The sequence below is a fragment of the Nannobrachium achirus genome, assembly GCF_963921795.1.
Source record: "Nannobrachium achirus genome assembly, chromosome: 19".
Lineage (NCBI taxonomy): Eukaryota > Metazoa > Chordata > Actinopteri > Myctophiformes > Myctophidae > Nannobrachium > Nannobrachium achirus.
The window spans coordinates 56,727,839-56,755,293 of record NC_137826.1 but is presented as its reverse complement, the minus strand read 5'-3'; the positions used below and the strand labels follow the sequence as shown (position 1 = coordinate 56,755,293).

The 27,455-nt window shown below is 43.5% G+C and overlaps 2 protein-coding genes across 2 annotated transcripts; one reads left to right on the top strand and one right to left on the bottom strand.

The window, feature by feature from the left end:
* Window positions 1-201: 201 nt before the first annotated feature.
* Window positions 202-1,620, top strand: LOC308304953 (peptidyl-prolyl cis-trans isomerase FKBP4-like; the record flags this gene model as incomplete). Its single annotated transcript, XM_080749577.1, has 1 exon — window positions 202-1,620. The coding sequence occupies one exon, from the start codon at window positions 202-204 to the stop codon at window positions 1,618-1,620; it is 1,419 nt and encodes a 472-aa protein (XP_080605703.1).
* Window positions 1,621-3,963: 2,343 nt separating this feature from the next.
* ncf1 (neutrophil cytosolic factor 1) lies at window positions 3,964-22,274 on the bottom strand (the record flags this gene model as incomplete). The annotated part of the gene is made up of 12 exons (XM_080749576.1): window positions 3,964-4,115; window positions 5,655-5,800; window positions 6,343-6,450; window positions 8,383-8,500; window positions 9,755-9,862; window positions 10,915-11,037; window positions 12,920-12,969; window positions 13,532-13,591; window positions 13,895-14,003; window positions 19,193-19,268; window positions 20,395-20,475; window positions 22,203-22,274. 12 exons carry the CDS (start codon window positions 22,272-22,274, stop codon window positions 3,964-3,966), a joined length of 1,203 nt encoding a protein of 400 aa, XP_080605702.1.
* Between the last annotated feature and the right edge of the window lie 5,181 nt (window positions 22,275-27,455).

The following is a 27,455-nucleotide window of genomic DNA, read 5'->3' as shown; positions in this document are numbered from 1 at the left end:
CACTGCTTTTGACAACAGTCTGGAACTCACACTGCTTGCCTGTCCCTCTTCTGTGTTCGAAAGGATTCGAGATTCAGTTTATTTTCTACATCCTCATAACAGAAAGATATTTGGTGTTGGTTCAGCAATACAAAAACAAAATAATAACATCAATAATCATTCTTCGGATTCAACAAGTCTGACTTTGACAATAACACAACAATGGCTGCAGAGGAACAGACCAGCGGAGGACAAAAACAACAGCACCTCCCCATGGAGGGAGAGGACATCACGCCGCAGAAGGACGGGGGCGTCTTGAAGCTGGTGAAGAGGGAGGGCTCGGGCGCGGAGACGCCCGCGCCGGGCGACAAGGTGTGGGTGCACTACGTGGGAACGCTGCTCGACGGCACGCCGTTCGACTCCAGCCGCGAGCGCGGCGACGAGAAGTTCCAGTTCGCGCTGGGCCAGCGCAGCGTCATCAAGGCCTGGGAGCTGGGCGTGGCCACCATGAAGGTGGGCGAGCTCTGCCGGCTCGTCTGCAAGCCCGAGTACGCGTACGGCTCGCAGGGCTCGCCGCCCAAGATCCCCCCCAACGCCACGCTGGTGTTCGAGGTGGAGCTGTTCGCGTTCCGCGCCGAGGACGTCACCGAGGCCGAGGACGGCGGGGTCACGCGCCGCGTCCTCGCCAAGGGCCAGGGCTACGACAAGCCCAACGTGGGCGCAGCCGTGGAGGTGGCCGTGGAGGGCTTGCACGAGGGCCGCGTCTTCGACCGGCGGGAGGGGCTCAAGTTCGAGCTGGGCGACGGCGAGAGCCTGGGCCTGCCCGTCGGCGTGGAGACGGCCATCGCGGCCATGGAGCAGGGCGAGGAGTCGCTGTTCACCGTGGCGCCCGCGTACGGCTTCGGGAGCGCGGGGAGCGCCGAGCACGGCATCCCCGGCGGCGCCGAGCTGAAGTACAAGATCCGCCTGGCGGCCTTCGACAAGGCCAAGGAGGAGTGGGACATGAGCACCACCGAGAAACTGGAGCAGAGCGCCGTGGTGAAGGAGAAAGGAACGCAGCGCTTCCGCGAGGGGAAGTACCAGCAGGCGGCCACGCAGTACAAGCGGGTGGTGCAGTGGCTGGAGCCCGAGCGGGGCTTCTCCGAGGAGGAGGCTCCGAGGGCCCGCGAGCTGCGGCTGGCGGCGCGCCTCAACCTGGCGGCGTGCTGCCTCAAGGCGCGGGAGCCAGCCGCGGCGCTGGAGCACTGCGACCACGCCCTGACGCTGGACGAGGCGAGCGAGAAGGCGCTGTTCCGGCGGGGCGAAGCGCTCCTCGCCCTGAAGGAGTACGAGCGGGCGCGGGCCGACTTCCAGAAGGTGGCGCGGCTCTACCCGGCCAACAGGGCGGCCAAGAGCCAGGCGGGTCTCTGCCACGAGCGCCTCAGGGCGCAGCGGGAGAAGGAGCGGCTGCTCTACGGGCGGATGTTCCACACGCCGTCTGAGGTGGAGGCCACGAAGCCCGCTGCGGGGAAGAGCGAGGTGGAGGAGGGCAAGAAGAAGGAGGAGAAGGAGGTGGTAGGCATGGAGGTGGAGAACGCCGGAGACGTGCAGGAGCTGGAGAAGAAAGCCGTCAGTGTGGAGGCAGAGGAGAAAACGGCTTGAAACATGGAGGAGAGAACGGAACGCCGTAAAGAAGTGGTTTTCAATTACAAACCCTTTTACAGGAGTGTCCTGGCCAAGACACAGGCAGGCAGGCAACCATACACTTTCCGGAGATTAAAAGCGACAAAAAAAGAAAAATCTTCCAAAAAAGTACTATAAATCAAGATAATTAAATATTTTTAAAAGTGACCAAGAAGAAAATATATTCCTTTAAAATGCATTAAAAACATGTGTAACGATCGTTCCAAGGGGCTGGACTGATGGGAAAAAAGAAAAATAAATGAATGAGGTTGTTGTAAATCGAAAATAGTGAATCTGCACATGTACATTGTGTCACAATGTTGTGAGCTTGTAGGTAGGCTATTTTCCTTTTTTTTTTTGTCTTAGCCTACGGCTAAGGCTATTCACGGGTCTTTGGCAAGGAGAAGTTTGATTATTTTATCAAGCTATCTTTTTTTTTAAAGAATGTATTCAATCAATTGAGTACCTGAGACGAATAACAGTCTAAGTTCATATATATATATTTTTAATATACTGTATTTTTTGATTTACCAGACTGTAAACCACAAACTAGTCATTTTTATGTCATGTTCAATTGTCTTTTTTTATGTTATCTGCTCCCTTTGTCTGCTGAATATTGCTTGTACGGAATTATACTGTTGTTCCACAACAGTTTTTCCACTTTCCATAAGTAGTAGTTTTATAATTCCTAATAAGTAAAACAATCTAATTCAACAAAATGAGGGGGGAGTGCATAAATAATTAAAAAGATTAAAAACTGTCACTTCACACCCTCAAAATAAATCTATATTCAAAAAATTAAAATATGGACTTCGTCTCGGGTAGCCTACTCAATTAGTTCTTTTAACTTTTAAAGAAAGCTGGGTCTTTATCTGAAACTGAGGCTGTTATCTGTCTGTCTGTCCGTCCGTCCGTCCGTCCATCCATCCATCCATAAGTGAGCAACACCAACAGCCACAATAATCTTGCTTAGTGATAGTGGTGTGTATTACCTGCTTATTGTAAGTCACTTTGGATTAAAAGCATCTGCTAAATGCCTAAACTGTAAACTGTAATAGCCAGAGGGAGCGACATGACGATCTGGTGGTACAATCACAGTGTTTCTTCTGGGATCTTTATTGGCATGAGGAGACTGTCAAAGCAAGTGTCCCTGGGAAAGATGGAGTACTGCCTCTGATAAAAATTGATTTTTTATCCACGATTTTGTAACCCATTTTTTCACCCAGTGTCAATTATCTAATCCTGGGCGCTACACTCCCTCTGCCAACCTGGGGAGACAACGGACTGACCTCATGCTTCCTTCTATGCATGAGGAGTCCAAAGTTGCTTCTTAGTTAGCAGATCTACAAGCTCATAGCTTGAAGATCTGCTAACTAAGAAGCAACTTTGGATCTGCCATTTGTGAATAGCCAAAATATTAAAAAATGATGATTAAAGTTGTTGCGTGACACAGATACGTTCTCTGTCTTAATGGCTTAATAAAAATATTCAATCAATCAATCAATCAATCAATCAATCAATACTTAGGTCAGTTACAATGACAAAGAAACACATTGTTTCCATGTCTGTTCCATTTATTGGCATGATATTTGAGAACACATGATGAATTTTGGCAAAACATAGCTACTTGACATTTACGCACACATTTATAATTGGTTATGCCTACATAAAGAGCAAAATCAATAAATGCTGTGACCATCAAATGGTTTAGCCCATTGAGAACGAGTACACATTATTATGTATTATTATATTATGCTTTAACTATTGAGAAATAGCAGATATACAAGCTCACAGCGCGGCACAGAGTGCCGCTCTGTGAGCTTGTAGATCTGCTATTTTTTTTAAATTCGTGAAAATGAGAATTTTGACCCGAATTGTCTTTTGAATCCTTCTAAGATATTTTGAAAAACCTTATGTTTCTATGTCAGCAATCTGGCCAGCCATCGTCAAAGAAAAGGTCCTTTTCACTTAACTGGAGCTCAGTTAGTCGGTTCTTGAGAGACTACTATGTCAGTGGTTCTCAAACCTTTTCATGTGAAGAACCCCCAAAATGATATGTATTTGGCCACGGACCCCCATCTCAAAATATTTAGTTCCAGGGACCCCCCCCCCCCCCCCCCCCCCCCCCCAGAAGCAAAAGTTGAGTTACAAACGTTCGTTTTGAAAATATATATATTCAAAGGTTTGCACACATTTTCACAACTTTTTCAAAAATAGCAGATCTACAAGCTCACAGCGCGGCACTCGGTGCCGAGCTGTGAGCTTGTATATCTGCTATTTTTCAATAGTTAAAACAGTCAATAATGCTAGGCCTGAATGGGTTTAGCTCTGGCTGCTGCCTGTGCTCAGTTTGTTGCGGGTGTTGTCGGTGCAACGCTCCAGGATCAGCTTGGCGCTGGGTCGCGGAGGGATGAACGGAGTGGATTTCTTCGGCGCCCCCTCTGGCCTGGAGTCACACTGCTCTGGAATGTTCTCTGTGGGAGGAAAGAAAAACGACAATGGTTCCATTTGCACACTCTTAAAGTTATAGGACTCTGGTCTAAAAACCATGGGGGGTTCTTGACGTGTAAGAGTTTCAGAAACACTGGAGTTAAACTATTACAAACCAGTAAGACAAGAGATAAGCGACCGTCAGGTCACATCATGTATACACACCACTTTGCGTGATTTTGGGGTAAAATCTGTAGGAGCAGTGTCCAAAAATATGTTTGACAAAATCGGCCTGAGGGTGGCGCTAAATGGGACAAATCCATGTTGATGACGTGACTGTAGACATACTGTGTACCGCTTTGCATGATTTTAGGGCAAAATCTGTAGGCACAAAATGTCCAAAAATGTGTTTTTCAAGAATCGGCCTCATGGTGGCGCTAGAAGAGGGCCATGTGAGAAATGAGGTTGTGGTTTGGTAGCCAAGGAGTGTGTGTGCAAGGTTTGGCATGGATAGGGGCAACGGTGGCGGAGATATGAGTAGGGGAAAAGTGTGACGTGACGTGTGATGTGACAGATAGACTAACAGCCGGTGGATAATACTATACCCTAAAAAGAAACTAGTCTCTGTGACACTTTCTGTCGCTAACGGCTCATTGTGTGTGAACTGGCCGACCCGTGGCTAAAATGATTGACGGACAGGTCTAACCAATCCGGACGAGAGGCACCCTGATTGGTTAGTCACAAGTGGGCACGTATTCCTGGACCAATGAAATTGTGCCACAGACAACATAATTAAAAAATAGCAGATAGATAGATAGATAGATAGATAGATAGATAGATAGATAGATAGATAGATAGATAGATACCTTTATTATCCCAAGGGGGAAATTCAGTAATCTAAACAGTGCCACGCTGCGAGCTTATAGATCTGCTATTTTGGAAAAAATCTTGACAATTTGTGCAAGTCTTTGAATATATTGACCCGATTCAATACATGTCTTCTAAATCAGTGGTTCTTTTTCATGTCAAGGACACCCAAAATTACATACGTATTTGGCCGCTGACCCCCATCTCAAAATATGTTGTACTGATATATTATGACCAATGTAGTCTCAAGAACAGCCTAACTGAGCTCGAGTTACAACTGAGCTCCATGTTAAGTGAAAAGGATCGACCTTTTCTTTGACGATGGCTAGCCAGATTGTGACCAATGTGACATCACCCTAAAGCGTGACCTCGCCCTCTAGGGCGCTGTTTGCCCTTAAGGGGAACACACACTGGACGCGGAAGCGGTGCGTCAAAACATACGGCCCCATTATTTTCAATGAACTAACCCACACCGGCGGCGGCAGCCACGGGTCTGCCGCGCCGATACGCCGCTGTTCTATTTTCCCAGCGTTGCCGCGCGGTGAACATGTTCTCCCACGGTTCTCCCCGCCAGGGGAAATGGATGTGCTGTGTGGCAGCGCGCCGCATCCAGTTGGGGTTACCGCGGGGCACTTCACGTGCGTCGATACCGCGATGCGACGCTGCGCAGCCGCCCGCGTCCAGTGTGTGCTCCCCTTTAGACTGCACATGCATACCTTGGGTGTTGATCTCCTGCAGAGGAGACTCCGTGTTGACGATGGACATCCTTTTCTTGAAGACCACACTCTTCCTGCGGTAGTCAGCCTGGGACATCCTCCTGCTGGACCTGCCGTGGATGCTCTGCACGTTCTTGATGGTGGCCCTGAGAGACACAACATTAACAACTCATTTACTGCCTCACTCAACATTAAACAAACCAACAATTCAAGGACGTTTTTAATACCTATAAAATGACAAATTAAACATTGGCCAAATTGGCAGAAATTGTGGAAGTACTATTTTCTACTATTTTCACAATAGAACCGTTTTACACAAAATGTAACTCTTAGTGCTTGCAGGGTGAGGGGGTCCCCAGTTAAAATATGATTATTTTGGGGATCACTGCCTGAAAAGGTTGAGAACCACTGAGTTACACTGTAAGCGCCGCCGCTACTATGACGCGCATGACACAGTGAGCATCAGGCATCACGTTGCCAAAAGGCACCAAAAAAATTTGAGAGAAAAGAAAAAAGAAGAGCCAAGCCAATCCATTTGATCTGGGGGCGGGGCCGCAGCAGTCGCGCGGGGGGGGAGGAGTCACCCAAAGCCAGTTGTGAGTCAGGCACCAAAAGGGCTTGTGGCGCCCCTGGCGTGTACTTGCTTTTAAACAAAGTATTTTCTATGGTCCGTAGTGTGGCACCTTACCGTCGGGGTGGGGGCGTGTTCTTCTGGGAGTCGACGGGGTTTGGCTCCGCCTTCTGGCCTGCTTTACGCAGAAACATGGAGGGAAAATGTCCCGTGTCCTCTCCTCTCCTATGAAAACAAAACACACACATATACATTAAAATCTCTGCTCTCCTGTTGTTCATGACAATTCACCCTTTGTCAAGTCCCGCCCATTGTCCTGCCCCTCTCCACACCCATTGGTTGCTGTGTCTTGGTGGGACATTCAGTGGGACATTCCATCCACTGCCATGTTAATTCGGTTGCTTCATATTGTTATTCTGTGTGCTCAATTCTAATTTCAAACTTTGTTTCAGTCAATTGGAGCTGCTCAGTGGCAGCATAGTGAATCAGCATGTTTTTAAATGTTTTTATTTCTCCAAAAATTAAGTTTTAGCTAATTCAACATAAAAAAGGCGGAACCAGGGCGGGACAAGGCAGATAGAGCCTGCTGGTTGGTCAGTCAGGGACCAACCAGGAGGCTAACAAAGGGTGAATTATTGCGACCGTAGGCCGCTATTTAGTATGAAAACTTGCAGCTCATGTCCGTCTGTCTGTCACACCTCATGCTCCATATACAGTATGGCCAAGACACTTGCAAATTGACGTCTGACATAGATGTCTGACGTCATAAACCACATGAGACTTCATAGATGTCATAGCCCACACTAATACAATCCCTTTTATGCCCATATATGGAGATCCCCGAAGTCATCAACATTATGCCCATATCTGGGAATGCCCATATATGGAGATATTGTGTCAGTCTCATGATAACCAGTGTGGTTGCTGCAACGCGAGTCACACTTGCAAATTAATTCAGTCCGTTTTATGAAGATCCCTGATCCCTGATCAATATTAAGCCCATATCTGGGATTGCCCATATTTGGACATAATTGTGTCAGTCTCATGTGGTCTATGGCGTCAGACATCTATGATGTCAGACGTCAGTCATCTCCATTTTTGGGAAATATGGCCACATTTTTGCCACATTTTGTCCAACTTAAACAACCAACCAGGTCTCTGCGTTTGTTTTGGGTCAAAGTTGATCCCATGCCAAAGCGCCAGCGCTCGCCCAGCAGTCTGCTGTGTGTGCCCTTCTTGCCCTTAGGGCGTCTTACTAGCATATATGCCGATATATGTGGGTTCTAGTATACAGTATAGTACAAGGGTCTTCAACAGGAGGTCCAGGACCCCTAGGGGGTCCTCAGAGTTACTATAGGGGGTCCTCCAAATCTTTTTGTGATGGAGGCGGCATAGCTCAGGGGTAGAGAAACCGTTATTAGAGCACGAAGGGTTCCCAGTTCGAATCCGGGCTCCCCCTGAGTTAATGTCGAAGGGTCCTTGAGCAAGACTCTGAACCCCACATTGCTCCCGGTGAGCAGGTTGGTGCCTTGCATGGTTTCCTCCGCCACCGGTGTATGAATGTGTGCGTGAATGGGTGAATGTAATGCAGAATCTATGTAAAGCGCTTTGGATAAAAGCGCTATATAAATGCACCATTTACTATTTACCATTTAGAAACCTTTTTTCTCCTTTTTTATATTAACCACTTTAACCCGTCCATATTCTGAGAACCTAAGACAAAAATAGCAGATCTACAAGCTCACAACGCCTCGCAGAGAGAGGTTGTAGATCGCCTATTTTCAGCAAAGAGGTTTGGTGTTGTAAAGGCAAAAAGAGTACAGAGTGAAGTTTGTTAAGTAATGACGGTTCAAGTGGTTAAATATCTGGAAACACACATTGACATGAATCCAAAATACACTGATGATTGTGCTGTCAAACAATGAAACTATATGGAATCTATGAACAGGTCGTGGGTGTCCCTGCTTCATCTCTCTCTCTCTCAGTCTCAACTAAGGGGGTCCTCGACCTGAACATGTTGAAGACCCCTGGTATAGTATATAGTGTGTGTGTGTGTGTGTGTGTGTGTGTGTGTGTGTGTGTGTGTGTGTGTGTGTGTGTGTGTGTGTGTGTGTGTGTGTGTGTGTGTGTGTGTGTGTGCGTGCGTGCGCTACGTACCGGACCACCCACCAGCCGTCCAGTAGCTCGTGGATCACCTCGATAGCTTCTCCTGCTTCCAGGGAAATCTCATCCTCGTTCTGAGCCTGGTACTTCCTGGTACTGACATACTGCTCTCCTATTGGGTACAATACACACACACAGGCCGGTTTAGGGTTAGCATTCGCCTAGTCTCTCGTAGCCAGACAACTATTCCACAATCTTCGAATGCTATATAGAGTCTTGGAAGATTGAGATTGGAAACATAATAGAAACACACTAGCACAGACAGAGTCATTCAAGCGGCATATTCTTCTTATGGGTTTAAGAAAACGTTTGAAAACAACATGGAAGTAACACCAACAACACCAGAAAAAGACGAAATAACGCCCCCAGAAATGTTGAAAGGAGACATAACGCTTCCAGTAGGACATGTTATTGCTACTGCACCAAGGGAGCGGTTGCGTCACATCCGCTTCACTCATCATTTCTATTCCGGTTTGCCAGACTGTATGCCGGGAGCATTTGCCCAAATCGCGGAAGCAACAGTCTGGCGACGCGAGACTAGCATTCGCCAAGTTAGCATTCACCAGCGTGGGCAGGTTAGCATTCACCAGCGTGGGCAGGTTAGCATTCACCAGCGTGGGCAGGTTAGCATTCACCAGCGTGGGCAGGTTAGCATCAGACTATTGGAGCATCGGAATAGCGCTACACGGCCGGATGGGACGATATGAACAATCGCGTCACGATTATTGTGACCAAAGGAATTGCGATTTACGATATTATCGCGATGATCCAAATATCACCAACATCCTTTTGCCCCAAAATAGAAGATCTACGCGTTGTGAGTTGTAGATCGGCAAAGTGGTTTGGTAGAGAATTTTTAAAAATAAGTTATTTCCTGGTCCGTTTTACCAAAGGGTTTAAATGGTACCAGATATGGAGCTCGGCAAATAAAAGGTGAACTGATCCCGATGCATTGACAGAGGACAATTTCACGATACATTTTAAAACGGTGATACGATTATTATTGTATTTTTATCACAATCAATGATAATAACGATTATCGTCCCATCCCTTCATTGCCTTCATTAGAGCAGGAGTTTTCAAAGTGGGTGACGGGGCACCCTGGGGTGCCGTGATGCTAGTCCAGGGGTGCCACAGGGGTGCCATCATTTGACAATATTTGGAATTCATCAATATCACTTCACTATGCTTAGTAAAACAGACCTGATTTGCACTGTACTTGATGAGTTCTTTTTCCATCTACGACAACTATCTTCACCAAAAATAGCATGCTCACAACGCGTCATGTTGTGACGCGTTGTGAGCTTGTAGATCGGCTATTTTTGGTGAACCTTCCCCCAGAATAGGTGACGTCATCATTGTTTACCTGCATAGTTTGGTTCTGGTTCCTCTGACTCTTCGGGTGCGTCCAGAGGTTCCAGGTACGAGGCTGGAACCCACCCTCTTCTGCCCTCAATCAGACAGAACCACCACCCTGAAACACACACACGTGACACGCACACGCAAGATTATTAGATTAATCGTTTTTATGTGAAACGATACCCGATAGTATCGACGTCATGCGATCGATACCATTAAACGTATCGCAGACGATACCCATCCCTAATTGTTACACCCCTAGTGCGTACCATTGGGGCTCTTCTCCACTATCTCCACCATGTCTCCAGTGTGTGTGTGTGTGTGCAGAAAGAAAGCTACCTGACACATTGGAGAGAAGCAACCCAAAAGCAGAGCAAACTAGAATGCTATTTGGCCCTAAACAGAGAATACACCATGGCAGAATACCTGAGCAAGGTGGCCGACCCAAAACAAAGAAAAATCTTGACTAGGTACAGACTCAGTGAGCACAGTCTTGCAATCGAGAAAGGACGTCACAGGCATAAATGGCTCCCAAGAGAAAACAGACTTTGCACCCACTGCGCACAAAATGAAGTGGAAACTGAGCTACACTTTCTAACCACCTGTCTGCTGTACCAAGACATCAGAGACACATACTTCCCACAGATCATAACCACCCAAGGAGAGTTTCAAAATATGACCAATGATGAAAAACTCCCATACCTGCTGGGGGAAGTAAGACAATGTGCAAACACAGCAGCAAGATTGGTGAGCTGCTGTGATAAGAGAAGGATATCAAATGGAACCCAACCACCTTAAAAACCATTGTATATATCACTGCTCTGCCTGCACGTTACCGTGATGCATGAAAACTGTTTTCACCTGTATATATTCTGTTCTGATTGTTCTGATTGTATTGTATTCACTTCTGCTTTGGCAATGTAAACGTATGTTTTCTCATGCCAATAAAGCCCTTTGAATTGCGTGTGTGTGTGTGTGTGTGTGTGTGTGTGTGTGTGTGTGTGTGTGTGTGTGTGTGTGTGTGTGTGTGTGTGTGTGTGTGTGTGTACCATTGGGGCTCTTCTCCACTATCTCCACCATGTCTCCAGTGTGTGTGTGTGTGTGTGTGTGTGTGTGTGTGTGTGTGTGTGTGTGTGTGTGTGTGTGTGTGTGTGTGTGTGTGTGTACCATTGGGGGTCTTCTCCACTATCTCCACCATGTCTCCGGTGTGAAGCTCCAGCTCGTTCTTGGTGGTCTTGGAGAAGTCGGCCACCACCCTGTAGGTCTCCAGGAGGATGGGGCCAGAGATCTCTGCAACACAACCACCACCACAGTGCTCAATGAATGGATCTAATTCATTCATTTATATGTGTGTGTGCACACACATACAGTAGATATGGTGTTTACAGTTTACAGTTTAGGCATTTAGCAGACGCTCTCAATCCAGAGCGATTTACAATAAGCAAGGTAGTCTCGCGTGGCCAGACTGTTGCCTCCGCGATTTGCAAATGCTCCCGGCATACTAGTCTCGCGTAGCCAGACAACTATTCCACAATCTCCGAATGCTATAGGCCTATAGAGTCTGGAACGGCAGCTCCCGAACGGTGTGTATCGGTAGTAGCCACTGCTGCACGGAATTGTAGTGCCACTGGAAACATAACAGAAACACACTCGCTCAGACAGAGTCATTCGAGCAGCATATTCTTGTTATGGGTGTCTAGTTTAAGAAAACATTTGAAAACATCATGGAAGTAACACCAACAACACCAGAGAATGACGAAATAACACCCCCAAAAATATTGAAAGGAGACATAGCGCTTCCAGTAGGACATGTTATTGCTACTGCACCAAGGAAGCGGTTGCGTCACATCCACTCTATCTCGCACTCAACGTTTCTATTTCCGTGCCCCAGACCACTGGTTTAAAACCACTGCATTACACAAAAAGCTGACATTAACAATCCTTTCTATTCGTATTACGTCCTGTCTTAGACATACCACGTGATTAAAGTAAACGTGTACACGCTCTGTGCATACATGGACACAATAAGACTGCCATTCTACATGTTTATGTAAAATGGCCTTTTCAAGAAATGCAAATTTCTTCCCAAACTCCCAAATCAGTGTTAGTTGTTCACTTGATTTTGACAGCAGATTTTGAATTACTTGTGAATACAATTACATTTAGTTTTAGTCATGTTTAAGTTTAGTTTTAGTTAGACCAAACATCGTCAGGTTTTAGCCGACGCCAAAACAACCTTTTGGCAGGCCTTGACGGCGTCGCAATGCCTGATTTTAAACTTGGTTGCGTGTTGAAAATAGCCGATCTGTGTGCTTATTTTATCTGAGTTTTGCTTTTGTTGTGTTTTGTGTGCTGTTTTGAGTGTTAAAAAAAAAAAAAAAAAAACGATCTACAAGCTCACAACGTGTCGCAGTCAAACATAAAATGACTTGTCTTTTAGTTCTTCTGGATCTCTTCATGTAGGATCAGCTCAGAAATCTCTGAACAGCGTGAATGCTAACAAAACAGTCAACATATCTGATTTGTTGTAGTTCCCAGAAGTTATTTTATTCGCCACTAGAGGTAGCTGTTGACCAAAAACCTTGTGTTGCCATATTTCACATTTATGTTATGTTATTTTCATAAATATACACTGTCTACAAGCTCACAACATGTTGATTGCCGATCTACAAGCTCACAACACACCTCAAAATTTAAATTTAATGTGCAGCATGTATTCATCTAGGCCAGTGTTTCTCACTGTGCCTGGGGACCTTTAATGTGCCCCTGAGAAGGGTCAAGTGTGCCCCTTGAAACTACTTGAAAGCCAGTATTGTATTTATCATTTTAAAAATGATTTAAACTAGTGAAAACAGCTTGTAGATCTGCTGTTTTCACTACTGTTGTGCGACAGCCTTGTATGATGAAGCAGGGCTTTGCTTTGCCAAGAAACGTACACATTTGAAACTTGGAGATACAAGGTTTCTTCCCGACAGTGACGATATTTACACCCACGTATTATGTTGGTGTGCCCATGGATTCTTGGGACATGAAAAGTGTGCCCATGCAGAAAAAAGGTTGAGAAACACTGATCTATGTAAAACCAAATATTATTCTTTTGTAATTCATCAGAGGTTCATTATAGGCCTATATATTATATAATTGAAATGTTTTTTTGGATAAAAAGCCTCACCTGATAAAGGAGCGTCACTGGTCCCTGCATAGTTCTCGTTCTGTCCGCCTCTGAAAGGAGGGAGGAAACATGTTTAACCAGTGGTTCTCAACCTATGTGTCGGGACCCCCAGGAGGGTCGGTCCCCAGATGATTAACTTAATGTGCAACATTTTTTTCTCACTCAACAGTAAACAAACCAACATAAAGTTATATAGAGGGTATCTGCACATTTCTAAAGTGACAATTTAAGGACTTTTTAATACCTCTAAAATGACAAATTAAACCTTGGCAAATTGTCAAAAATTAGAGGCAGAAATTTTGAAAATAGCAGATCAACATCCTCATAACGCCTTGCAACTCCACACTTTCTGCCAAACCAGCTAACTCCGCCCGATTGGCCCTCTCTTTTTGTGCTATTGAACACTTTACCTCTGAGTGTTGATTAAAATAATATTGAACCAATGAAAAGTAGTAAAAAGCCCTTCGGTCAAAACCTCCTAACTCCACTTGAGCTCATTTTCCCGAAAATAAACATTTTGGAGTTAGGTTTCGGCCGGACACTAAATATAATATAATATAATATAATATAATATAATATAAATAATATAATATAATTTATAGTTGTACTAACGTCAGAGCAGGACTCTCGTCTTCCGGTCGGACCTTGAAGAAGCCATTGACCAATTTGCACCTGGGGATGAAGACACAAATTAGTGTGTGTGTGTGTGTGTGCGAGTGTGTGCGAGTGTGTGTGTGTGTGTGTGTGTGTGTGTGTGTGTGTGTGTGTGTGTGTGTGTGTGTGTGTGTGTGTGTGTGTGTGTGTGTACCTGGAGATGTGAGCAGGCAAGCCCACCAGGGTGCTGCAGTAGTGTGTGTGTGTGTGTGTGTGTGTGTGTGTGTGTGTGTGTGTGTGTGTGTGTGTGTGTGTGTGTGTGTGTGTGTGTGTGTGTGTGTGTGTGTGTGTGTGTGTGTGTGTGTGTGCATGGTGCAGTACCTGGAGATATGAGCAGGCAGACCCACCAGGGTGCTGCAGTAATCAGACAGGGTGCTCTGCCTGGCTCCGGTGGACCTCTCACTGTCCATCCACGCACCCAACCTGGGAGCTGAGAACACAACACCTTGCTGTGTTATTGATTGGTTGGTTGGTTGAATACTTAATCAATTTACAATTTATAATTTAGGCATTTTATCCAGAGCGACTTTCAATAAGCAGGTAATAAGACGTCAATACATCAAATGCATTGAAATATTAACGTGTCATTGTGGCATCAGCGTGGCACTCGGTGCCGCGCTATGAGCTTGTATATCTGCTATTATTCAAAGCATAAAATCATAAAAAAGCATAAAATAATGGTAAAAGTAATAATGTGCAATAATGCTTTCCTGGTCTTAATGAGTTTTAACAGTTTGCAGTTAGTGCAGAGGTTTTACAGCATACATGGGCAACTGGCGGCCCGGGGGCCACATGCAGCCCCCACCTTCACTTAATGCGGCCCACAGGTTAATACCGGAATACTGATATATTATTGATATCAGCTGTTATAATTCCAAACATGACCTGCTTTAATTCTGTCAGTCTATATTAGTAGCTTAATGACTAGTATAGTAGTATTAACACATATGGTGCCAACCCCGAGTTTCCCGAGTTTGTATTGATACTAGTGCTGTGCCAACCCCGAGTTTCCCGAGTTTGGGCCGTTTTTGAAAAAATTTTTTTTTTCTTTTTTCAATTTTTTTTTCAAATTTTTTTTTTGGACCTCCAGAAATGTATTAGGCATGATCGCGATCGCGAAATTGCATGTTTAACCCCCATACCAACCCATTCTTTCAAACATGGCAGCCATGTTTGTTTACATCTGAAGAAAACATAATGGCTGATAAATCATGAATGCCTGAACGGATTTCCAAGCGGATTTTTTTGTTTGAAAGATGTGAACAGCATCTACACACGTGGTGCATCATCTAGGCATGGGCGTGCACTTTTTACACACTTGCACAATTACATGGAAGTCTATGGTAACCATGTTAAAATGTATTTTTTTATGTCCAATGTTTTTGTATTTAGGTACATAGAATTAACATTAGTATATACGGTAACTAAAAGCGTTTGAAATTAAAAATGTTACATTTCAGGATTCCAATTAAAAAAGAACAAACAATTATTCCGGATTCCAATTCAAAAGAAGCAAAAATAGCTGATCTACAAGCTCAAAGCGCATCACAGCACGATGCGTTTTGAGCTTGTAGATCTGGTATTTTTTGCTTCTTTTATATGAGATGCTAGAATGACAAAGTACAGTACGTAGGACGTAGCAATATGCAATGTGGCCCTCTGGAGTGAAGGTGTAAATATAGTGGCCCTCACCATCATCAAAGTTGCCCACCCCTGTTTTACAGTGATGGTTAAAAGGATAACACAAAAAGCCATATATGGGCTTGTTTCCATTGTGGTCTTGTGGATTCCTCAATAAGCTTCCTGGTCTGGCGGAGACCTGTTCTCTGAGGAGCTTTCTACTAGTCTAAAAAGAAAGGTTTCAAATAATTGTAGGAGTAACGATCAGTTGGGGAAAAAGTACTCAAATGTTTTACTTGAGTAAAAGCATCAATACTGCTACGTAGAAATACTCTGTTACAAGTGAAAGTCCAGAATTCAAAATGTACTTGAGTAAAAGTACGAAAGTATTGGCATCAAAATGTACTTTTAATACCAAAAGTAAAAGAGCAAAAATGTTTGAAATTCACAGATCTACAAGCTCACAACGTGTCGCAACCCGACGCTTTGTACGCTTGTAGATCTGCTATTTTCAAATAGCCATGGTATAAAATAGGTCTAAAGTGGTTTATGTATGTTTTATAATATTATAATTTATGCCTGCAAAGTAACTAGTAAGTAAAGTTTTCAAATAAATGTAATGGAGTAAAAGTACAATATTATTGGATCCCAGATGTAGTGGAGTAGAAGTCAGAGTAGGCCTATTGGAAATTGGAAATACTCAATTAAAGTACAAATTCCTCAAAATTGTACTTAAGTACATCTACTTAGTTACTTTACACCTCTGGTAATGTGTTACATCACATGTTTTGTAAGTGCAGAGTTTCATAAGAGAGACAGCAGTGAAACTGTGTTAAAAAAGGAGTTTCGAAACTGAAACACATCAGTGTGAGTGTGAGACCCCTGGGCTAAACAGTTTGGGAACCACCGGTCTAAACAATATTCCATCATAAAATAACCATCTGTCCATTGAAGATGCAAGGTAATCAACGGACGCATCAGTCAAGACAATAAATATCAAAATAATTGTCTCTAAATTGAAACTATAGAAAGGATAGGATGCCAGATCTACATGCTCACTACATGCTCACATAGATCTGCTATTTTCACAATCTCAACCTCTAATATTTGACAATTTGGCCAATGTTTAATTTGTCATTTTAGAGGTATAAAAAAAATCTTAAATTGTCACTTTAGAAATGTGCAGATACCCTCTATACACTTAAACTTTATGTTGGTTTGTTTACTGTTATTTATAGTGGCTCATAGGAATAGACTATGTGACAACCAGGAATAGTTTGGTGACCACCGGAGACTCGGTTGACGGCCGGAATTTAGACGGCACCCGGGAGCAGGTTGGGTTAGCGCCCCAGCCTGTGTCTTCCGTGAGGAAGAAGCCCAACAAATCCACGGTGAGGCCTTTGGGAGGGCCATTCAACTGCAGCAGCTGAATGGAATGTTTGGATTGGGGTCTGGTGCAACGCACAGGTTCTGAACCTGGTGAGAGCAGGAGTGGACCTGGTGAGACGTAGGAGGAGCCCGGCCAGGAGTCAACCCATAGAGCCAAGTTCTTCCACGCGCCAGAATGGTACCCCCAATCCCGGCAGAGTAGTTCCGGTGCAACACATTGAGTGACCCTGTCTTTCCCTAATAGGACTGATCGTGGATAGCTACTGGGACGTAAGTCGGGACTTGATCAACCCCGGCTGGGTCACCTGGGCGAGGGTGTATGATGTTGCGAGACCCGAAACACCCGTCGACCCCAGGCTACATCACTGATGATACGTCCCAGTTGCATCCTTGTGATGTTTTTTACACTACTGTCGAGTGAGAAAACAACGTTGCACATTAAGCTAATCATCTGGGGACCCCCCCACAAAATAATGTGGCGACCCCCCTGGGGGTCCCGACCCACAAGTTGAGAACCACTGGTCTAAACAACCTGCTATCTAATCTACTGTATGTCATTCAGATGTAATGGGATCTGAATGACAATCTGACTACAGTATATATTAGGGGTGTAACGATTTAGTAACTGTATCGAAATATCATTTTTAACTTAAAAAATCGAAGTATATCGAAATGAAAACAGCTAAAATCAAATCGTATCGTTTTATTTTGTATCGTATCGAATCGGCAGTGCAAAGACTCGATTGTATCGATACTACCTACTTGTGCATTGTATTTAGCATTTTTAAGAAGAAAAAAATTAAAAGGCGGGGTTTAATTACTTTTCCATTACATATAGCTACACTGGTCTATCGATAAATCTCTGGGTTCATGTCAAGATGCAGGTTTGTCAATATAAAATGTCCATGTATTTGCCAGATAATCACTGTGTTTACTTATTTATATCCATAATAATACATGTTTCCCTTAAAAACATGCACTATCCACACCTTTCACACAGATGTAATTTCTTTGCTAAATAGTTACTATATCGATTTTAAATCATTGAATCAAATCGTATCGTATCGCCATGAATGAACCAATACCGTCCATGTATCGTATCGTCAACCATGTATCGTGATATGTATCGAATCGCTATTAAAATGTATCGTTACACCCCTAGTATAAATGCCATCAAGAGGAAGTGCATCGGCGTAGTGTCAGTGTTGTGTAAGGCACACACACAGAAGTACATGTTAACCACATGGTTGTACAATCGCCAGGTGTTTCCTCTGTAAGCACACACTGCTGGAGAGAACTACTGCACTTTACCTACTAGTTTGTGATGCTTGTACTCCCAAACAATGGGCCGGGGCCCACTTTTGGGTCATGACCCAATGTGTATGGGTCATACAGTATATATATATATATATATATATATATATATATACATACATACAGAGTATATATTTTAAAAAGATTGTATTAGTATTTTTTTGTACCATTATATATGTTTTAAAAACAAAAACTAATCCAAGAAATGTAATGAATATAGAACAAATAGCCTATACAGTAATTGAAAAGTAGTTGATCTACAAGCTCGCAACACGGCACGTTGTGTGCTTGTAGATCGTCTGTTTTCACTAGTTTAAACGTCTAATCTCTCTTTCGGGTCTCGGGAACCACTGCTTTATATGATACTTTTTTGTTCGGCACAACTGCCAATCAAAGTGACTGCACTGGCCAATCAAAGTGTGTCTTTTCCGGGACTTGACAAAACACAGAACAGCTGTTGGTCTGTTTAGTGTGTGTGTGTGTGTGTGTGTGTGTGCGCGTGTGTGTGTGTGTGTGTGTGTGTGTGTGTGTGTGTGTGTGTGTGTGTGTGTGTGTGTGTGTGTGTGTGTGTGTGTGTGTGTGTGTGTGTGTGTGTGTGTGTGTGTGTGTGTGTGTGTGTGTTGTAATCCCTGTTGCATTATAGAGTCCTGTTATCTATTTGTTGTGTAAGATGGAACAGTCATTTTCAACCCTTGAACCCTAGTTTGATATGTATGGTGGGGTTCAGGCCTAGGGCCCCCCTGGGGTCTTCAAGGTGTGTGTGTGTGTGTGTGTGTGTGGGGGGGGGGGGGGGGGGGGGGGGGGGGGGGGGGCGAGTTTAGAAACTCTAGGCTTGCTAAGGGAAGGAGCGCTCGTTTTCAGCTATTGTCCACAACATTGCAAGCGGCGCGAAGGCCAGCGGACATTGGTCCTGCTCTTCGCGCCCGAGCGCCGCAGGCGCGAGTGCCCGCGAAGAGCGGGCGAGGGCCCGCGGCGGCCGGCGGAGCGCCGCACGAGTTACGAAGCCGTGGTGAATGCAATCGTTCTATTTATGCCCAGGCAGTAAGGCCTGGGCAAGCGCACGATAAACGCAATGATAATTGGGTTTTGGTGCACCTCGCGCGGTCCAAGTGACTACAACGGAGCGCTCCCAACCTCCGGTTCAGCCAATCACAAGCTTCAAAAATGAGTGCGGGGCGTGGTTTCCCTTAGCAAGCCTAGAGTCTCTAAACTCGCGGGGGGGGGGGGGGGACCACATGGAATTGTAAAAATCCCCAAAGGATTTGCAACCTTGCATGAGTTCCACATGTGTCTCACCTGGCAGGTTGGGGATGATCCTGTCCTTCTTCTCGATCAGCCCAGACTCGATGGGGAACATTTCCTTCAAGTTTTTCTGTAACACAAATACACCCCCCCAAAAAAGGGGAATATCTTATCTTTAATTACATTACTATTACATGAATAATCACAGTGGCGTCAGTTCAGAAAAAGCTATAAGGTATGGCAACATGACTGGTGTCTTGCGAAGGCGCGCGTGCAAGACACCATCATGTTGCCTGCCATACATTAGCAACAGGCATGATACATTTATTTTAAGAAGTACATTCTATTTTCCCCCGTTTCTACGGTTTCTTGGGCTTGATATGGCAGCCTGGAATGGTTGTTAAAGTGCAGCTAAACTTGACATGTTAGTAAACGTGCTACAATACCTTGTTAAAGTGTCCATTTTGTTAATTTTTGCATTTGTAGTTATTTTACTTTAATTTAACAACATAATAACTAGAACAGATAGACAGAGAGACAAGAGACATTCATGGATTTATATTTAAAAGTAACTTTTATTTTCCCCCCTGGACCCAGCCAGGGTATATGGCAGCTGCATACCCCTGCCATACCCAATTTACGCCCCTGAATAATCATCCAGGAAGGCAAAACTGCAGCACTGCAAACCCAAAACTGACAGATGCTTTCGCTTTCATTTCACCATCTCATTCAAATTCAGCAACGCTATGTTTAGTTATTACAAACATAGATTAAGGGTGGAGTTGTCCTTTAAGTACAAGTATCAATGCTGCAATGTAGATGTACCCTGGCACAAGTAAAAGTCCGTTATTAAAAGTGTACTTGAGTAAAAGTACAAAAGTATTGGTATCAAAATATGCTTAAAGCACCAAAAGTACAACATTGAAAATAGCAGATCTACAAGCTCACAACGCATTGTGAGCTTGTAGATCTGCTGTTTTCAAATAGCCACGGTATAAAATAGGGCTAAAGGTGGTTTATGTATGTTTTATAATATTATCATTTATAGCTGCAAAGTAACTAGTAACTAAAGTTTTCAAATAAATATAGTGGACTAAAAGTAGCCTATAATGTTTGGATCTGAGTAAAAGTATTGGAAATTGTACTTAAGTACAATACTTAGTTACTAACTGTAAGTACATGTAAACAACTGAATATATATATATATATATATATATATATATATATATATATATATATATATTTATGAAACTTACATGAAATGTGTGGATGTCAGGATATTTCCGGTAGATCAGTTTCTCCGTCTCATCGCTCCACTTGACCATCAGCAGATACACCTGTCAAATAACGAACATATTATTTTATAAATTAATATTTCACTGTCAAATTGAATACACCTTTCAAACATAAATGTATTATTGGATAACTTAATACATTTCACCATCAGCAGATGCACGTAAGGCTGTCAAAACATTAATGTATTATGAATAACTTAATATTCAGAACGGGTACAGTACACATTATTGTGTATCATTATTTTATGCTTTAACTATTGAAAAATAGCAGATATACAAGCTCACAGCGCGGCACCGAGTGCCGCGCTGCGAGCTTGTAGATCTGCTATTTTTGAAAAATCGTGAAAATTTGAATTTTGATCCGATTCTATAAGTGTCTTTTGAATCCTTCTAAGATTTTTTTGAAAAACCCTATGTTTCTATGTCAGCAATCTGGCCAGCCATCGTCAAAGAAAAGGTCCTTTTCACTTAACTGGAGCTCCGTTAATCTGTTCTTGAGAGACTACTATGTCAGTGGTTCTCAAACCTTTTCATGTGAAGGACCCCCAAAATGATATTTATTTGGCCACGGACCCGCATCTCAAAATATTTAGTTCCAGGGACCACCCAGAAGCAAAATTTGAGTTACAAACGTTCGCTTTGAAAATACATAGGCCTATAGTCAAAGATTTTACACACATTTTCACGACCTTTTCAAAAATAGCAGATCTACAAGTTTGCAGCGCGGCACTCGGTGCCGCGCTGTGAGCTTGTATATCTGCTATTTTTCACTGGTTAAAGCATTCAATAATTCTAGGCCTAAATGGGTTAATACAATTTCGCTGTCAACAGATGCACCTAATAATGTCCAAGTTAATGCAATTTAAGTTAAAAATGGCCATTATGGGTCTGTAACTGAGTGTGTTGGCTTTTCAATAATGTAATGGTAAGGGTCCATTTAGTTCTATTTGTACACTCTCAGACCCTTGGGGGTCCCTGGCCCTCATGATGAGAACCACTGCACTAAAGAAAAAAGGGTCCCAGCCTTTTGCCAAGAACTCCAGGCCCATGCAGATATCTATATAAAATGGCTTTAAACAAAGTAATAAAAAATAAAACAAAATACAATGCAATTGAATTAAAACAGTCATAATGAAAACACTCAATCTACAACCAACCCACACACAACACATTGTAGACAGGCTATCATTGTTATTATTATTGTTTTGTCATTGACAATTTAGAGGAAATGCAATTTTGTCCACAGACCCCCATCTGAAAACATTGTGCAAGGGACCCCCAAATACATGATTTGTGTTGTTAAATATGTTCAAGATATTCCCATGTTTTTTTAACAATTCCTTCGAAAATATCAGATCTACAAGCTATCTATTAGCGATCTGCTTTAATTCCAGAAAGGCAAAGTGATACAATAAAGATTAAGGTGATTAAACTGCTAAAGTATAGTAGCTATTTTGGCTGGACCCTCCTGGAAGCCCCTCCCTGGGGGTCCCTAGATTTTCAGACATTTAACAAAGTAAAACCTCCATACTTAAAAGTAAATTTGACCGTTGACTCTGTACTTAGTCTGCCCTTTTCCCCCCCAGCTGGCTCAGCTGGTCAATGTAAATGACACAAATACATTTTCTATCACAAAAAGACTTGGCGGTCACCCTGTAGTAACTCTGAGGACCCCCTGTAGGAGGAGTCCTGGACCCCCATGATGTGGAAGAAGAACATTATAGAATGACGTTTAAAAAGCACAGATTAATGTGTGTATATATACGTACGTAATGTTGACTGGGGACCAGCCGTTTCTCGAAGCCCAGCAGCTGCACGTGCACCATGAAAACGTCCTCCATTCTGACTGACAGCAGGCTACTGAATAATACTAACACAAGAACGTTATGATCAGGAACTAACAGGCCTAAACTAACTGAGCAGGTTGTTGTTCACAGCTGCAGGGAGAGGATGGTCGACTGAGCGGAAAGGGGAAGTGTGAGGCTTTATGGCCTGTGTGTGTGTGTGTGTGTGTGTGTGTGTGTGTGTGTGTGTGTGTGTGTGTGTGTGTGTGTGTGTGTGTGTGTGTGTGTGTGTGTGTGCGTGCGCAGAGGCGTCACAAGGGGGGGGGGGGGGGGGGTTGGGGGGGTGGGACTGAGTTACTAGGGCCCAAGGTGGAGGGGCCCTAGTAACTTTAGCCATTGAAAAATAGCAGATATACAAGCTCACAACTTTTGAAAAGTCGTGAAAATGGAACTGGAACTAAATATTTTGAGATGGTCGGTCCGTGGCCAAATACATATTATCATCTTGGGGGTCCTTGACATGAAAAAGTTTGAGCACCACTGACATGGAAACACACATTTTCAAACATTTTCAAAAATAGCAGATCTACAAGCTCGCAGCGCTGTGAGCTTGTATATCTGCTATTTTTCAATAGTTAACATTCATGGGGGGCCCGCAGTGAATCCTTGTACCCAGGGCCCAGAATTTGGTGTGGCGCCCCTGTGTGTGTGTGTGTGTGTGTGTGTGTGTGTGTGTGTGTGTGTGTGTGTGTGTGTGTGTGTGTGTGTGTGTGTGTGTGTGTGTGTGTGTGTGTGTGTGTGCGTGCACAGGGACTTTCTGCGTAACGTGTTTGCGTCACCTGAAAGAGGAACCAGGCCAGTGTAGAAATCACCTGCCAGAGAGATGAAAGGTAACTGAGTACATTTACTCAACACTGCAGGATATCACATAGCTGCAGGCAAATGTTACGCAATCTCCAAACGCAATGCAATACATGTAGTGGTCCCTAGACTGGGGGTCGGGGCCCCAATCAGGGGCGTCAATTGCGTATGGCAGGGGTATTGCAGCTGCCATATCCTGGGTCCAGGGGGGAAAATAAAAGTTAATTTTAAATATAAATCCATGAATGTCTTTTTGTCTGTCTGTGCTGGTTGTTATGTTGTTAAATTACAGTAAAATAACTACAAATGCAAAATGTTACAAAATGGTCACTTTAACAAGGTATTATAATTATATTCTTCACACTTTTATTCTCCCCATGTTGACAGAATGGCATATTCCCAGGTTCCGCAGGTCTGCTGCACAGGTGCAATGCACTTGAACAACCGTTCCAGGCTGCCATATCCAGCCCAAGAAACCATAGAAACATCATCCAACAATGCTTGGTCAAGACGCCTGGTCATGTTGCCATACCGTAGCTTTTTCTGAACTGACGTCATTGGCCCCAATTTGTTTGGGGGTGAAGATTAGCTTAAAGCGAGAGTTCACTGAAAAAATAATATATATAACTCACCCGATGGAGACCTGAATTAAAGAATATATATTTTGTTTTGTTGAGAACAGGATTACTGCCATGTTTTTGTGAGGGTACCTACCCAAGTGCAGTGGTTCTCAACCTTTTCAGGCCGTGACCCCCCACCCTGACGAGTACTAAGATTTGAGGCATTGCATAACATGGTTCTATTGTGAAAATAGCAGATCTACATGCTCGCAACGCCTCGAGTTGCGAGGCGTTGCGAGCATGTAGATCAGCTATTTTCACAATTTCGGCCTCTAATATTTGACAATTTGGCCAATGATTGACCAGAGGTACAGAAAAGGTCTTTAAAGTCCGTAAATTGTCTCTTTAGAAATGTGCAGATACCCTGTATACACTTATACTGTATGCTGGTCTGTTTACTGTTGGGTGAGAAAACAATGTTAACATTTAGCTAAACATCTGGGGACCCCCCAAAATAATTTGGGGACCCCCCTGGGGGTTGAGGGAAACACAAAGAGTCTGCCAGTGGTGGAAAAAAGTACTCAAATGATTTACCTAAGTAAAAGTATCAATATTGCAATGTAGAATTACCTATAGAAGTAGGCTACCAAATTCCAAATTAAAAAAAAGTATTGCCATGAAAATGTACTTAAAGTACCAAAAGTGAAAGGACTCATAATGCAGAAAGTCCCATTTAAAGTTTCAAATGCATTAAAATCTTTGGAAAATAGCTGATCTACAAGCTCACAATGTGTCGCATCGCGACGCATTGTGAGCTTGTGAGCTGACTCGAGTATGAGCTTGTGAGTATGACTACATTTCCAAGTGCTTGTCAGGGAGGGTGGGGGGTTCCCAGTTCAGATACGATTCTTTTGCGGGGTCTCCCACACGCTACGTCCTATACCGGGGAAACTCCCCCCTGTCAGGTGATAAGAAGCTGCGTGATCACCCCTCATGTACTGAAGGAAGCATGAGCTCAGTTCAGGGCTCTCCCCAGGTTGGCAGAGGGAGCGCAGTGCCCATGATTACAGTTTAGGGCACTGGCACTGGGTGAGAAATGGGTTACAAAATCGTTAGGGTTAGGGTTATTTATGCATTAAAAAATTATAAGATCACCATGCCAGCTTGTGATGATTCAATATTATTATTTTTTTCCACAGACATAAGACAGAAAAAAATAAAAATAAACAATATCATTAAATGTAAATTATTTTGGGGGGAAAGCCGATCTACAAGCTCACAACACACCAATTTACAATTGAATTTCCCCCAGACACTTCGACTGGTCATATTTGACACATTTGCTGGCCAGGCCTGGATTTGAACCCGGGTTCAATAATATGTCCTTCTATCACACAAACATACACAAAGATACACAAAGATATTGATATATATAATCATCATCAACGTAGATTTAACACTAAACAAGGCTCTAACTCTAACTCCTGCTACACCATCAACATGTGGAACGCCCTTCCTCAAGCCCTAAAGGAGAGCAAATCCCTAGCCTCCTTCAAAATTGGTATGAAAAGTCACCTTCAGACAGCAGCTACCCGTGACTTGTAAATAGACTATGCCCCCGTGCCCCCCCCCCCCTTTTTTATTATTCTTTTTTCTGCCTTTGTATTTGATATTATGCTTTTGAAACTGATATTATCCTAGATAAAGTACTATGTTCTATCCGTCTGTCTTTCAATGTTATATGAGATACTTAAAGTGTGGTTCCTGTGGAAATAAGCCTCGGCTTTCTAGGATCTCCTTTTAGTTGACCTTGTACCAGTGATTTGTACTGTCATGAAACTGTACTTTTTCTATTGCAAACTTCTAATAAATTCTTCAATCAATCAATCAATCAATTGACCATATAGCTGAGAGCTCATAAAGTGTTGCATCACAGTGTGTTTTGAGCTAGTGGATCAGCTGATTTCACAATTTCAAAAGCATTTTTATAAAAATACATTTTACCCTCAACATCGTAACATTTTCTTTCAATTGATTCTCTTTGATTAACGGTTGCACTCCCAGATTTGATTGTTTCCTCTTTGACTTGGCTGGCATGTATTGTGAAGACTGCAGTATTCAGGTTTCACCAGCAGATGTCAGTGTAAGTCAGCGGTGGTCAAGTCAGTAAGACAGCAGCAGCAGCTGTTGGCAAAAAGCCAAATGGAGTTATAATGATTTATAAGGATGTATTTGTTTATATTGAGCTATGATGATTTATAATGAGTTAATGAGTGATAGTTAACACCTGATGATAACTTCAGACAGACTAATCAAGTCATCAGTGTACACTGATGAGACCTTAGAGATAATTAACACGCACGCAGAAATGAGAAATCATTCATTTTTAAAAGATCCATTCAAAAGCTGTAGACGCCCTGAATAAAATTGGTCCAGGGCCCTACTAAGGGGTCATCACAGTTATACAGGGGGGCCACCAAATGTGTGATTTTAGTTTTTCTTCTGTAAGGTGTTATTGAAGCCTAGTATCCCTATTCTGAGGAGAATCACAACCAAAAATAGCAGATCTACAAGTTCACAACGCTTTATACTGTTTGGCGTTGTGTTTGGCATTGGTTATTTCAGCAAAGTGGTTTGGTGTAAAGCTCATTGAAAACATGCCAAAATGATGACTCCACGTTTATTTGTTTTAGTTAAAATAAGTGTCAATTGTAACCTGACTTTCGCCAGATAGTTGCAGCAGTGCGTAACGCTCTGCCTTACATCTGGGCTCTCTCGTCCAGACTCGATGTAAGGGGCGGGCCATTTTTTTAATTTCTGTAGCAGGTGATTGGATGTGGCCGTTTCTATCACAGTCTGGGAGTGCCAACTCCAACCACTCATATTGGCCTGTCTGCATGACGTTGCACCCAGAATCCGCCTCCTGGGTTTCCACGTGGTCTGCAATCAGACTCTATTGACTCAGAGCCGCTCAGAACCCGCCCATAGCTGCCGCTGATTGGTCCGGCCCGGGACTTTACGAGTGTTATCAACTCTGGCCGAGCAAGCCCAGATGGTAAAGCAGAGCGTTATATACGCAATGCTGCCACCATCTGGCGAAAGTCAGGTAATGTCAATTGTATTCTGATTCGCTTTCTGTATTAAGCAGCATTAACACCTGAGCAACATAACTCTACACAACAACAAACATGAGGAGAACTTTATATGTCAAAATATATATACATTATTACAGTGTTTCTCAACCTTTTTTCTGCATGTGCACACTTTTCATGTCCCAAGAATCCATGGGCACACCAACATAATACGTGGGTGTAAATATCATCACTGTCGGGAAGAAACCTTGCATCTCCAAGTTTCAAATAATTACGTTTCTTCGCAAAGTAAAGCCCTGCTTCATCATACAAGGCTGTCGCACAACAGTAGTGAAAACAGCCGATCTACAAGCACACAACGCCTCGCGGTGCGAGGCGTTGTGTGCTTGTAGATCTGCTGTTTTCACTAGTTTAAATCATGTTTAAAATGATAAATACAATACTGTCTTTCAAGCAGTTTCAAGGGGCACACTTGACCCTTCTCAGGGGCACACCAAAGGTCCCCAGGCACAGTGGTTGAGCATTTTGACATAAGAGACATTACTGAATGTCTGTCTCCAGTTTTCTTTTTTACTGTGACACTACAGAATGTATGGCATATTAGGGTTCCAGGAGGACAGCGGGTCTCTAATGTTTGAACGACCCTCGATTTACAAATGGAACCAAATTGGCGAAGGACCCCTCAGCTGAGAAAGAGATGAAGCAGGGAACCCCACTAAATAATG